Raw genomic sequence first — 13,096 nt, forward strand, 5'->3', positions numbered from 1 at the left:
CACCACACTGAATGTGAATCGGCCGTTAATCTATACTGACAGATGATCATGGGAATGAAATGAGGACAGACGCTCTCCAGCTACAAAATGACAAAAGTATCATAACTGTCATCGACTTGTGCGCTATATGAACGGACACCAATTTAGATCATTATTCACCAACAAGTCCTCACAACAACAACACCACGTCACTGACATCAAACTATATTTGGATGGAGGATGATATGAGCGACAAAAAGGATGTTTTTTATAGTCATCTGGACCAGTGTTATTTAGTATCTGATATACCATTAAAGTTGTAATATTCTGAATTAAAATTGATTGTTTTCATTTTATTTTTAGTTAAAGTTTTAGTAATTTTGTTGTTTTTGTTATTTTTATCAGTTTGCTTTTTTTAAATGTCTATATACAGTAGTTTTTATTAAGTTTTACTTTATTTAGCTTTGTTTATTTTAGTACTTCAACTCAAACTAGACAAAAACAAGAAATGTAGCTGAAATAAAATAAGTTTTTTTTTATGTTGCTTTATTTTAGTTAATGTTTAATTTACTTCAAGTAAAGATTTTTGGTTTTAGGTAACTATAATAATCCTGGTTATGTATCAATTTATAATATATAATTTGAAAAAATTGTTGTTGAATCAATTTTCACTCAGAAATTCAGTCATCTCAATACTAGTTTTATTTGATCTTAGTGCTGCGTTCGACACTATAGATCATGACATACTCTTAGATCGATTAGAAAATGACACTGGTATTCAGAGACAGGTGGTTTAGATCGTACCTATCAGACCGTCACCATTTTGTTTATTTAAACGGGGAATTATCCATGTTAACGTCAATAAATGATGGAGTGCCCCAAGGGTCTGTTTTAGGTCCTCTGCTATTTTCAACATACATGCTGCCCCTAATATCATTAGAAATATGGAATTAGTTTCCACTGCTATGCTGACGATACCACCAGATGAAATCTATCCAAATATCTAAGTTCAAGATATAAAATATTGGATGACCAGTAATTTTCTTCTTTTAAATTCGGATAAGACTGAGGTATTACTTATTGGACCAAAAACCTGTACACATACAATTTGCATTTAGAAGGATGTACTGTTACTTCATCCTTTACAGTTAAAGACCTGGGTGTTATATTAGACAGCAACATGTCCTTCGAAAATCATATTTCATATGTTACAAAAACAGCCTTCTTCCACCTCAGAAACATCGCTAAGCTACAGAACATGTTATCTGTTTCTGATGCAGAAAAGTTAGTTCATGCATTCATGAGTCTAGACTAGATTACTGTAACGCATTACTAGCTGGTTGTCCTGCTTCCTCAATAAACAAGCTACATGTGTGCTCATTCTGAAGAGTTTTTGTACTGAAAAGAGTTGCATAAAATTTCTCCTTTTATGTCAGACAAAAATAAAATCAGGTTTAGAATGAGAAACGATAAACAATGACAATTGATAAACCAATACAACACAACGTGAGCGTCTGCATTAGCATCCGCGTGACTCAGCGAGAAAATCATCAGAGCGCCATCGTATGACATCATATATATGAAGAGCCGCATCCTACAAGAGCACGTCTGCGGCAGGACGAATAATGACTACGGCAGCACAATGACACACTGAAGACGCAGACGCGCACACATTACCAATAATAAACCCTCACAGACTGATGAGACCTTCACAATGATATTCAGGCACACATGCATCTACAAACACACATCTCACACACACACACACACACAGGCGGCCGCAGACGCAGCATCTTACCTCCTCCTGCGCCGGTGCAATGCACTCAAACAGCCGTCCGACCAGCTGAGTCAGTGGAGGAGGGGCGAGAGAAAGAGAGAGAGAGAGAGACTGCGATGGGCTGCAGGAGCCAATCAGAAGAGCAGCATGAACATGCATTAACAGCAGAAGAGAGAGGTCGAGTCTTTATGATCGTGAGCAGCTGCGCAGAACTGGAGCGTCGCAGTTTAAACAGATCTAGTGTTCATTAGGGCGAGACACTACATGCAAAAACATTTTTTATCATGCGTATTGAGGTCTGTTTTGCTTCTGTAGCATGTGACTAGTGGAAGGAAAACATCCAAAATACACTTAAGTGTTTATTTTATTGCACTTGATCGATGTGTGTCTGTAGATTTCAATCTTTAAAGGTCAGAAATCTCTTTACACACACCAAACGTCACAGTTTTATTCATATCTATATTCACATATCATTCGCCTGATTTACAGAACATTTTATTCCTGAAAACATGGTGAAAATTATATATTTATTAGAAAATTATATATTTATTTCTGTCTGTTGACAATATTTTTTTGATTTATATCCAAAATCCCCTCTGGAAAAATCTAAATCAAACAGGAATTTTGAATCTGGCTTTATCCAATGCTCAAGCTTCTGTTCTGGAAATGTATGCAAATTAGCACATATTTAATTAGATAATGCATCTTTGCATATTTAAACATTTTAACATTTCGGAAAAATTGTGATGCAAAACAACTGTTTTAATGTACTGTGATTAATCAACCGGAGAAAGTGTTGTGAGAACTAGAAGTTAATTTTTTACAGCATTCATGGTGTTTTTAAGAGTTTCTAGATTTCATTATTGTAACATCAGAAGATCTTGAGATGAGCAGCACTGCAGCGGTTAATGAGAGGAGCGTTAGTACACACACACACACGCACACACTCACACGCACACACTCACACACACACACTCACACACACACACTCACACACACACACTCACACACACACACTCACACACACACACTCACACACACACACACTCACACACACGCCATTTTCCTCATGGAGACCAAAAATGTCCCCACAAGGACAAGGATTATTGATGATATTGCCATCTTTGTGGGGATAATTTGTCCCCATAACGTAGGGTTTACCTGAACTACACACACACACACACACACACACACACACACACTTCTTACCTTGGCACGGTGCAGGTCGACTCCGTACATGGAGAGTTTCTTTGCGTTTTCCAAGAACAGCATGTCAGCTTCAGCAGGAGTCATTCCTCTATAAACACACACACACACACACACACACACACACACACACAGATTATTGCTAAATGACCTGTTAACACACACTGACAGATGCTGCATGATTGCAGTTGGACTTCATAGGAATATGAAGCAGATCTTCACACTCATTTTTGTTAATTACGCATTTACTTAATTACTCAGCCTGACAGATGACTTCAGCTTCTCAAGTGTTGAGATGTTTATAGACACACACGCGCACACACACACACACACACACACACACACAGCGCTTACAGTCAGTATACACACAACACTGTTTTGTTCGCGTTTCTGTCTGTACATCAGTAAACAGAGCAGGGCATTGTGGGTCGAGACAGACGCTCAGTGTGATCAGAGATTGACTGACACTGATCTGTTCATCATTAATGAGCACAATAATCACAGCAGCTCATTGTGATCAGTGAATTAAACATCTGTGTCTCTACCAGTGACTGACCTACAGTGACCAGTGCTGATATTGTTAACTATTAAAAACATGTTTGCTAATTTAAATAAAATGGAAATAAAATAAAAGGTATTCATTTCACACTGTACATTCCTAACCTGGGTTAACGTCCTTATTTGCATATTGGCAGTGTCACTGATTTGACAGACGCTGCACATGACATGTTAACACAAACACTTCACTATCAAGTTTAACCTGAATGGACTTTTAAAGGTAATGAAAATCTCGTCTTCACTCCAATTGTCGCATTTTCTGTCAGTATTTGACATTTTTCCTCTCAAACGCTGCATTTATGGAAACACTTCAGTAGGAGGAACAATTCTCACTTTTAACTAGTTGCTTATTAGCTGCATATCGGCTGTTTATTAGTACTAATAAAGCACATATTAATGCCTTATTCTTCATGATCATATTCTACATCCCATAATCCTTAACAACTACCTTACTAACTATTAAGAAGCAGTAAATTAAGAGTTTATTGAGGCAAAAGTCATAGTTAACAGTGAATATGTGTCCCCCATTCCAAATTGTTACCAAAGTTACAGTCCAAAGCACGTGAATACGAGGCACACGATTGGTTGTCTGTTGCGTCTCGCTGTAACATTCTAACATCGCATCGTTTCACACTGTACACTGTAACCCCGCTTCCAAATTACAAGTGTGAAACGTTCTTTTACCCGGGGATAAAAGCGGTGTTTAATCTGAACATGTACGATCACACACAGCTGTCGGGGAGTTTCTCTGGAGTGTGTCACTCACTTGTAGCTGCGGTGCAGCTCCAGCACTTTCTCCTCCAGCTCTTTGGTCTGGTTTGGAGCCAAACGGACGTCGCTGATGTAGCCGGATCCCTGCGTGTCAGCGTCACTGTCGCCCAGCTCAGACTGAAGCGTGTACGAGCCCAACACGGTCTGAGTGGCGAAAGAACACGGCAAACGCCCGGACAACACGTCATCTCTGAGCTGCAGACACAGGTAATACCTGACAGAGACAGAGAGACTGTCGAGGTCAGAGAATGTTTACAGCACCAGCGTTACTTTACGATCACTGATATATTCATTACAAGAACATACTGATTCAAAGTAGCTTCACAGAAAACGCTTGTTTCAATGTTAGAGTTCAGTAAGTGTTCTGTTATCAGTCAGATATAATATAGTTCATGTTAGTGATTATAACTTGTGCTCATAATGATTACAATATTAGGATAATATTTTAGTTTTGTGGATCCAAAGTCGACTGCAAAGGCTGGATCGAAAAACAAAAATAGACTGTTTTCATATTATTTTGATTTAGTTTTTATTTCTGTATTTCCCATTTTCATTTTGGTTAAAGTTTTAGTATTTTTATTGTGTGCTTTTGTCATTTTTATTAGTTAATGTTTTGTTATTTTTATTTCAGTTCTAGTTTACTACATCAATTAAGACTAGATAAAAATGAGAAACTTCATAAAATGTTTTATATTTTATTTTGTTACAGATTTGTGGTCAGTATGACATTTTTATTAGTTATTGTTTAATGCTTTACAAGGTTTCATTTGTTAACATTAGATAACTGCATTAGATAACATGAACTAACAATGTAAATTTCAACATTTACTAATACAAAATAAGTTTAAATTGTTTCTGTTATCATTAGTTAATTCACTGCGAACTAACATGTATTTTTATTAACTAACATTGACAAATTATTAAATGTTGTAAAAATATATTGTTCACTGTCTATTTCCGTTTTAGTTATTTTAGCACATCAAGTTAAAGTAAATGAAAATAAGAAAAGTTGCCTTGGCAAAAATAAAATAAGTTTAAGTTTTTTTTACTACAGATTTGTGGCGTTCAGAGCAGTGTTATTTTTCTTTATTTTTTCTTTATTACATTTTTATTATTAATTTTTTCGATATAGTTTTTATTTTTGTGTTTTTCATTTGAATTTTAGTTAAGGTTTTAGTCATTTTGTTGTGTGTTTTTGTCATTTTTATTAGTTTTTTAAAAACAAATGTATATGTAGATTTTATTAATTTTTATTTCAGTTTTAGGTGTTTTAGTACATCAAGTTAAAATAAATGAAAACGCCTGTCAACTAGCGGAAATAAAAGTTTTTTCTTCTTTATTTCAGTTCAGCATTCCTGTATTTTCCTGGTTTAGTTTGAGGTAACTCTATATAAACACCTGGTGATGTCCTCAGACAGCTGCGCCGGATCCGGAGGATAAAACTTCACGCTGAAGGCGAAGTTCCAGGGACCAGCTGAAAAACACCAAAAACAACTTCCTGTAAGAACTGGAGGACGTTTGGATGGAGAACGTGTTTGTTAGGAAGAGACGTACTACTGATCTGCTTCTTTATCTCCTTGGCAGAGTCCAGCCAGTTCTGTGGGGAAAAACAGGAGGTTCGTCACTGAAAGAAACGACTGAGACGTGAACTCAGAGGAGGAAGAGCAAACAAACACCTTCTGTCCATCAGCGTCCCGGTACGTAATGCCGAAATAGTCCTTCTCCAGAAGATTCAGGTGGTCACAAACCTTCTCAAACAGCGTCTGACCTTTCGCTCGTTTCTGTTGACCAGAAACAGACACACAGATTCATTAATGAGGGTTAACAAGGGAACTGCAGCGAGTTGATGAAAAGATAATGAAGATAAATTATTAAAAATACTAACTTATTATTACACTATAAAAATCATCTATTCACATCGTTTTCATGCATGTGCATTTGTTTGTGACTGAACATCCAGTAAAACAGACGGAGACCATTTCAGAAAACACGCTGCGTCACGCCCGTTTCACACGTCCTGTATACGCCTCATATTTCAGTGTGTTTAAGTCAGGCGTGTCCAGTCCTGCTCCTGGAGGGTCAGTGTCCTGCAGAGTTCAGCCCAACCCCAGTGAAACACACCTGAACCAGCTGATCAAGATCTCCCCAGCACACTACAAACATCCAGACAGTGTTGAGGCAAGCTGGAGCTGAACTCTGCAGGACCTTTAAGATTTAAGACTGTTTATGACCTTAAATTTGATCAAACTAAACTTAAGACTTTTTAAAGACCTGTAGGGCTGAACGATCAATCAAAATATATATTTTTAATTTTACAGTACAATAGTATTACAATAGGACTGTTTAATAATAATTTGTTTAATATTTTTTATTTAATAACAATAACCATAATAAAAATCATCAAAAAAATATTATTTTATTGTAATATTGAGCATTTGATGAATCACATGATTTTTGGGAGGCAAACTGTGGATCTTTAACAAACCAGTGTTATTTTAGTATCATTCAGAAACTATTATAGTTTTTAATCAATATTTTGAATATTAATTTATTTGTATAGTTTTCATTTTAAATTTTTAAATGTCTATATAGTTTTTATTAATTTTTATATCAGTTTTAGTTATTTTAGTACATAAAGTTAAACTGTTTTTATATATATTTAATATATATATTTTAAATATATGTTTTTTTTTTTTTTTTTACATTAACTTTATTTCAAACAACAAAATAATGTTGTTTATGGTTTTATTTTCAGTTAACTATAATAACCCTGCTACAAACAAGCCCAACAAACCTTTAAATCACAATTCTAAGAATAAACAAAATGCAATTCTCATTTTCCTCAACTGTTCAGCCTGAAACTACATTCATTTTTTGAGATTCCTGGACTCCACTTGCTAAACACAGTCATGTGACAGCAGTTTAATTAACTGACTTCATGACCCCGTCACACGTGTCACTGACTCACAGTATGGGTGAAACTATCTGGTATCCCATCAGCACCCACCTCCACCGTGCAGGTGTAGTCCGTGCCGTCCAGCAGCGTGACCTTACACTCCATGACCTTCAGTCTGTGGCTCCTGCCCAACGCTGACCAGGACACTCTGCTGCTCAGAGACTTCTGGGAAATGTAGTGATCCTCGTGCTGCTGCTGGAGTTCTGATGAACTGCCTTCTGATTGGCCCTCTGTACAATACTGCAGAAACAGCAAATGAGCTCATTAATCTCTAAATCATTGTTATTTTAGTGTCATTGATATACTACTATAGTTTATTAATTCAGACATGTTCCTGAACAGAATCATTTCATAACGACCCTCTCGACGGCAGTCTCGTGTCATGGCTTCGTTTCAGAGTCTGACGCTGCTATCTTCATCATGCAGGTTCATTTCAGCACTTTGCCATGAATAGATTTTCATCATTAAATCACGTTACATAATCTCTGTTACCTATTCCAGACAGATCCTGAAACTCTCCCTGGGATTATATCTGTAAATCCACAGAGAATCTTCATGACGCCTCATATACGTGACGTAAAGCTTCTTATATACGCCGTATATCATCAACGTGAACAGAGACGCAGCAGTGATGCACAGGTTTATGATAAATTCAGCTTATGAGACTCATGCCTTTATAAAATCAGCACTTTTGAATAAGAACTGCTCACTGGATTTGACAGGTTCATAGCAAGTGTGAAAGTTTAGTTTGAAGCGCTTAGCAGCAAGTAAACAATAAAGATTAAACTAAACATAACACACACTTTACATGTCAGATGGGTTCGATCATTTGGTGACTAACCTATAAAGCGGACCAAACTACTGACCTGATGATGTGACAGAAACACTAGAGCCAGGGCATCTGCATGATTTTTAAAATCAAATTTAAGGCTTTTTAAGACCTTTTTGCATTAATAAAATGAATACCATATGAGCAGATTAAAGGGTTAGTTCACCCAAAATTTCTGTCATTAATTCCTCACCCTGTCGTTCCACACCCGTGAGACCTTCGTTCATCTTCAGAACACAAATTAAGATATTTTTGATGGTCTTACAGGTTTGGAACGACATGAGAGCGAGTAATTAATAACAGAATTATCATTTTTGGGTGAACTACTTTTTTTTAATCCCTTTAAATATTGAAATTTATTGATTAAAATGCAGTGGTTGCTTCTAATTTTAAATGGCTACAGACATTTTTTTGTTGTAATAGAGTAAATAAATAAATAAACTTGCTTATTAATATATCGGCAAACAGTATCAGAATCAATTTGCTTGTAAAAAAAATAAAATAAAATCGTGATCAGTGCATCCCTAATATTTAAGGCTTTTTTCAAACTGAATTGAATCCTCATGTTGTGTTCCAGTTATCCAGTTATTATTATTATGGTTTTCTTTTTTGAGAATGCTAGTTAATGTTAACACATTGGACTAAAACCTACCCAATAAATGTTGTATTTTTGGGGCTCTTTTCCCCAACTTGTTACACATGTGGTGTTCCCTGGTCAAAAATGAACATCTACACAAAATTGCTTATAAATCTCTTGTTATGCTGCTATTGCCAAATATTGTATTCAATCTCATCAACTTTCAATAATCACAGGTTTTGTGTTTCTGTTTGAGACTGATTGATCGTAGGCCTCACCGATCTGAGTTTATGAACCTCAGTGTTTTTGAGGTGAATAAGCTTGAGTGAATTATTTTTTTACTCAAACACTGAGGTGATGAGCTCAGATCAATCAGATCCAAAAACGAAACACAAAACCTGTGCTTATTGAAAGTAAACAAGTTGCTAAAAAGATTGAATCCAATATTTGGCGATGACATAGCATTATGAGAGATTTATGAGGGTTTTTTGAAAGGCGGGTTTTATTTCTGACCCGGAACACCAAATCAGGTAATGGTTTTTCAGCACAGCATAAGTGTTGTGACTTTAAGACATTTTAAGGACCCTGTAACACACCAGAGACTGGACTGAGAGTCATGTTTACCTGGTGTACATGAGGAAAGCTCACGCTGACCCGACTCACCTGGTGCCGTGTGTCCGGGCTGCCGTGTCCTGATGCTGGGAAGTGCTGCGGGGAAGACGGTTTGGCTTCTGTCTGCTGGACGTCCGATTCTGAGCCTGCGTCAGTCGTCATGGCCAGTTACACTGAAATGTCACAGGGATATATTCAGGCTGGGCATTTCACAATCTGACTGGATTGAATTCCTCAGTGGAATGAACGGTGCGGGTCTCTGACCACATATACGTTTATATTTAGCCTGATGTTTACTCTGCGCTATATTTTTAAAAGCAGCCGATCTGCTGTAGTACACAAGCTTTTAATGTCCTGAAACACATTTAGACTGTGGCCGTGGTCCGTTGAAAGTGTGTTACGGTAGACAGACATTCCTTCCAATAGCCGTTCCAACTTGTGTTTATCTGTGACAATCCAACCACTCGCTGAAGATTCAAGAACAAATAGCAGAACTCAAGCAAAATGACCTTAGACTGAATGATTTAAAAAACCTGTTTGGAAACAACAACGTGCTGAAACCAATAACAGACGATGTTAATAAAAGACAATGTTTTTTTTTTTTTTTTTTAGAAATACATCTGAAAAAACAGGTTCATCTTATATTCAGGGTCTAGACTTTACATGTCAATAATACAAACGCAACAACAGGTGGCACCAAACACGCTTAAAACGAGTGTGCCAAGAAATACGATGTGTCAGAGTGTAATGTTAGAAGATCAAAAAGACGCTAACAGTCAAAGAAAAGCTTACCGTCTAAGAGCCACGCGACTGTCATGTTTGCGTGCCTCGCTGACGGGACCGAACTTCCCCCGTACGTGATTTTAGAAAGTAAGACGGTACCCAGATTTCAAAACTACAATAATATTTCACTTATACTGTTAATTGCGTTCTGGAGAGCGTCAAAGGTTTCTATTTACAACATGTTTTTGCAGCGTTGAGCAACATAGCCAATCACAGACATATCTGTTGATTTCTTGAATGCAGCGGCCAATCAGAGGCGTTTAAGTTAGTCCGAATCCCCTCGGAGTTTTTGTTCAGTGCCGAATTCTGCACGATCCTCACATTATAACAAAACTGATCCATTCATGAAGTCACTGAACGAATCAGCCGTTTAAAACGAATCAACTGAATGAATGATTCAGTGACAAAGACAGTGACATGCTGCCACCTACTGGCGGTTTTAGTTTCATTTTCAAAGAATCATTTCAGTTATTTTAATAATTTATTATTTCTATATTTAAAACTCCATATTTAAAACATTAATCTCATAACATTGTTATCACAAGTGCTCCTAAAAAGAAAGGCAAGTGTAGAGCCCTGCCTAGCAAATGTTTAGCACAATATCTTCTGCTTCATAACGGACTGATGTGTGTTTGTTTGTAGTCTCTGACAGCCCTGGTATCTTCAGAGGCGTGACAGTGATGTAAACCATCAGTGGATTCTGTTGGTGTTTCTGGAGAGCCGCAGTGGAAAACTGCAGGAATTGCGCGACTGCGTTCTGTCAGACTGATTCTGTGAACTTTAATGGCCTGGTGCAGAAATGTAGGTCAAACTGAAGCGGCCCTCCAGATCTGCTCGACATCAGAGAAGAGATGCTGATTCCTCTATCTATTCTCTGAGAGGCAAATAAAACACATCTTCATGAATAATAACGAGGAAGTACAGTAGCTGTGCTGCGATTATGACAGCAATTATAATGAACATCACTCTGGAGCTCCAGTTCTGTGCACTTGAGCATTTGTGGCTTAAAATAGCTGCACAGCTGAAGAAAAACATTAATGAGCCCCACACGGACGAATGCTGACGTAAAAATGAATGGATTTCACTAACTAAAGGGGCTGACTGAATTAAAGAGTCGAAAATAAACAGCAACATCAATAAAAATGAACATAATTAGAAAGTTCTTATTCATCTTGACTTATTTGGTTCACATTCTGTTGTGTATTTTCACACACTCCTTGTTTCTTCATTGCTCTCACATCTAAATCAGAGATGCATCAGCTGATAAAGCAATGATTTTCACTAAAAGTCATCAGTCGATTGTTTAAAAACAGCCAATGATCAGAGCCGATTATATCCTGTCAATCAAAAGGGGGCGGAAAAACATGTCAGGCCGCAACTCGTACTGCGTGTGAAGAAAATCTTGCGTTGAATTTAATCAGAACACTTAATCAGTGTTTCAACCGCAGGAAACATCAATAAAACAGTGTGAACAATGTCACTTAACCTTTCATTTTCCTCAGGAAAGTTATCCAATGTTCACAGTTCGTTAGTTAGCTATAATAAACACTAGAGAGGAGCTTATTTACAGTTAATTATATATGTGTGTTTGAATAAAAAAGCGTTTATGAAAACTACCTTTATACAAACATTTCAGTGTAATTATTATTTCTGAAAATAAGTAACAGTTGAATATAATAGTTTGTGCTCTGCTGTTAATTTTAACCTATAAATATCAAACTATCTGTAGATATCATTTTGAATAATTGTCTGTCAGTATATCGACAAAGAAATTAAGTATCGGTGCATCTCTAGACCATTCTAAAATAACTGATAACCGCTTTCTCTCTATTTAAAAGGGAACTACATTCATAACTGCTCATACATTAAGTCAGATATTACAATTGACATCAATTATTTAACAATTACTGCACTGAAAAACAAAACATGGTGTTCAAACAATTTTAACTCAGAAAAAGCTTGCAAATTTCACAAATAATTGAAATAGTATTTTCTTGTAAAATGTACTCCAATAATCTTTATTTCATTTTACAGTGCACTATTGCTCTTGTAATAAAACCCCATGACTTTCTGGAATATTTCAGGAATTTCCCTTCAGGGACCAATAAACTACGTCCATCTATCCAACGACAGAATCTCATGCTGCATGTGCATCAGAAACACCTTCTGCTTTATACCCAATCCTGTCGCTCTTAAACAAGTCTGAGTAAAACAAGCACCTGGAGACACACGAGCCGCCCTGACCCGACAATCAGTCCATTACCTCCAGCACAGATGGGTTAAACCCTCTTAAAGGCTTAAACATCCTCCCCATCAAAAACGCAATGGAGACGCAGTCTGAGCCGTCTGTGACCAGATAATGCCGAGTTCATCACGGGGAAGTTTGTGTTAATCCCTTTATTATTCAATTTCACATACAGATTCATTAGAAAAACCAACTATATGCAACAATCAATCACTTAAAATAAAGGCATAATTAATCGTTCTAGCCTACAGAAACTAACCTATATGAGGTGACCATGGCCTAGTGGTTAAAGGTCAGTGCTGGTAATTAAAAGGTCAATTTATGAATTATCATCATTAAGTGGGACACATAAACCAACGTTACTCTGACCTGAAATAGATGCACTGAAAATTGAACAAACTTTCTGTCACATTCACACACACACATTCTAGTCGAGGACAATGTTTCTCGATCAATACAGAATATTGATTTACAATCAGCTGCATTCTACACGTGACTCTTGGAATGTAAGAAACATGGTTCTTCTAAACATTGTAACGTCAAATCAACAAAGTCATCGGAGAATCAGCGGAACAGTGTGATGAATTCGTTCGATGTTTCGAGTTTGCGGCGTATAACGCACTTTGAATTAACAGAACGCTATTGTTAGTTGGTGTGGACGCTAATATAGTTACAATTTTAGGGATTTTAGTATTAAAATGTCTCAAGACTGATGCATCCATTGACCAATGAGATTTCAGAAGGGACGGGTCAAATATTTTTATATACACTACTTTTACATAACTAAAAAGTGTAGTGTCAAT

General features: G+C 36.8%; 1 protein-coding gene across 1 annotated transcript in view; it reads right to left on the reverse strand.

Annotated features, from left to right (window-relative positions):
* Positions 1-13,096, reverse strand: part of epb41l3b (erythrocyte membrane protein band 4.1-like 3b) — a 30,723-nt gene that overhangs the window by 16,961 nt on the left and 666 nt on the right. The window contains exons 2-9 of the mRNA XM_051863901.1: positions 9,317-9,438; positions 7,299-7,487; positions 5,968-6,072; positions 5,846-5,888; positions 5,690-5,765; positions 4,287-4,505; positions 2,966-3,053; positions 1,778-1,822 (exon numbers count right to left, since the gene is read on the reverse strand). Coding sequence (XP_051719861.1) covers positions 1,778-1,822; positions 2,966-3,053; positions 4,287-4,505; positions 5,690-5,765; positions 5,846-5,888; positions 5,968-6,072; positions 7,299-7,487; positions 9,317-9,427 — 876 coding nt within the window. The 5' untranslated portion in view covers positions 9,428-9,438. The remainder of the gene's footprint in view (positions 1-1,777; positions 1,823-2,965; positions 3,054-4,286; positions 4,506-5,689; positions 5,766-5,845; positions 5,889-5,967; positions 6,073-7,298; positions 7,488-9,316; positions 9,439-13,096) is intronic.

The sequence above is a fragment of the Ctenopharyngodon idella genome, chromosome 2 (genome assembly GCF_019924925.1).
Source record: "Ctenopharyngodon idella isolate HZGC_01 chromosome 2, HZGC01, whole genome shotgun sequence".
NCBI lineage: Eukaryota > Metazoa > Chordata > Actinopteri > Cypriniformes > Xenocyprididae > Ctenopharyngodon > Ctenopharyngodon idella.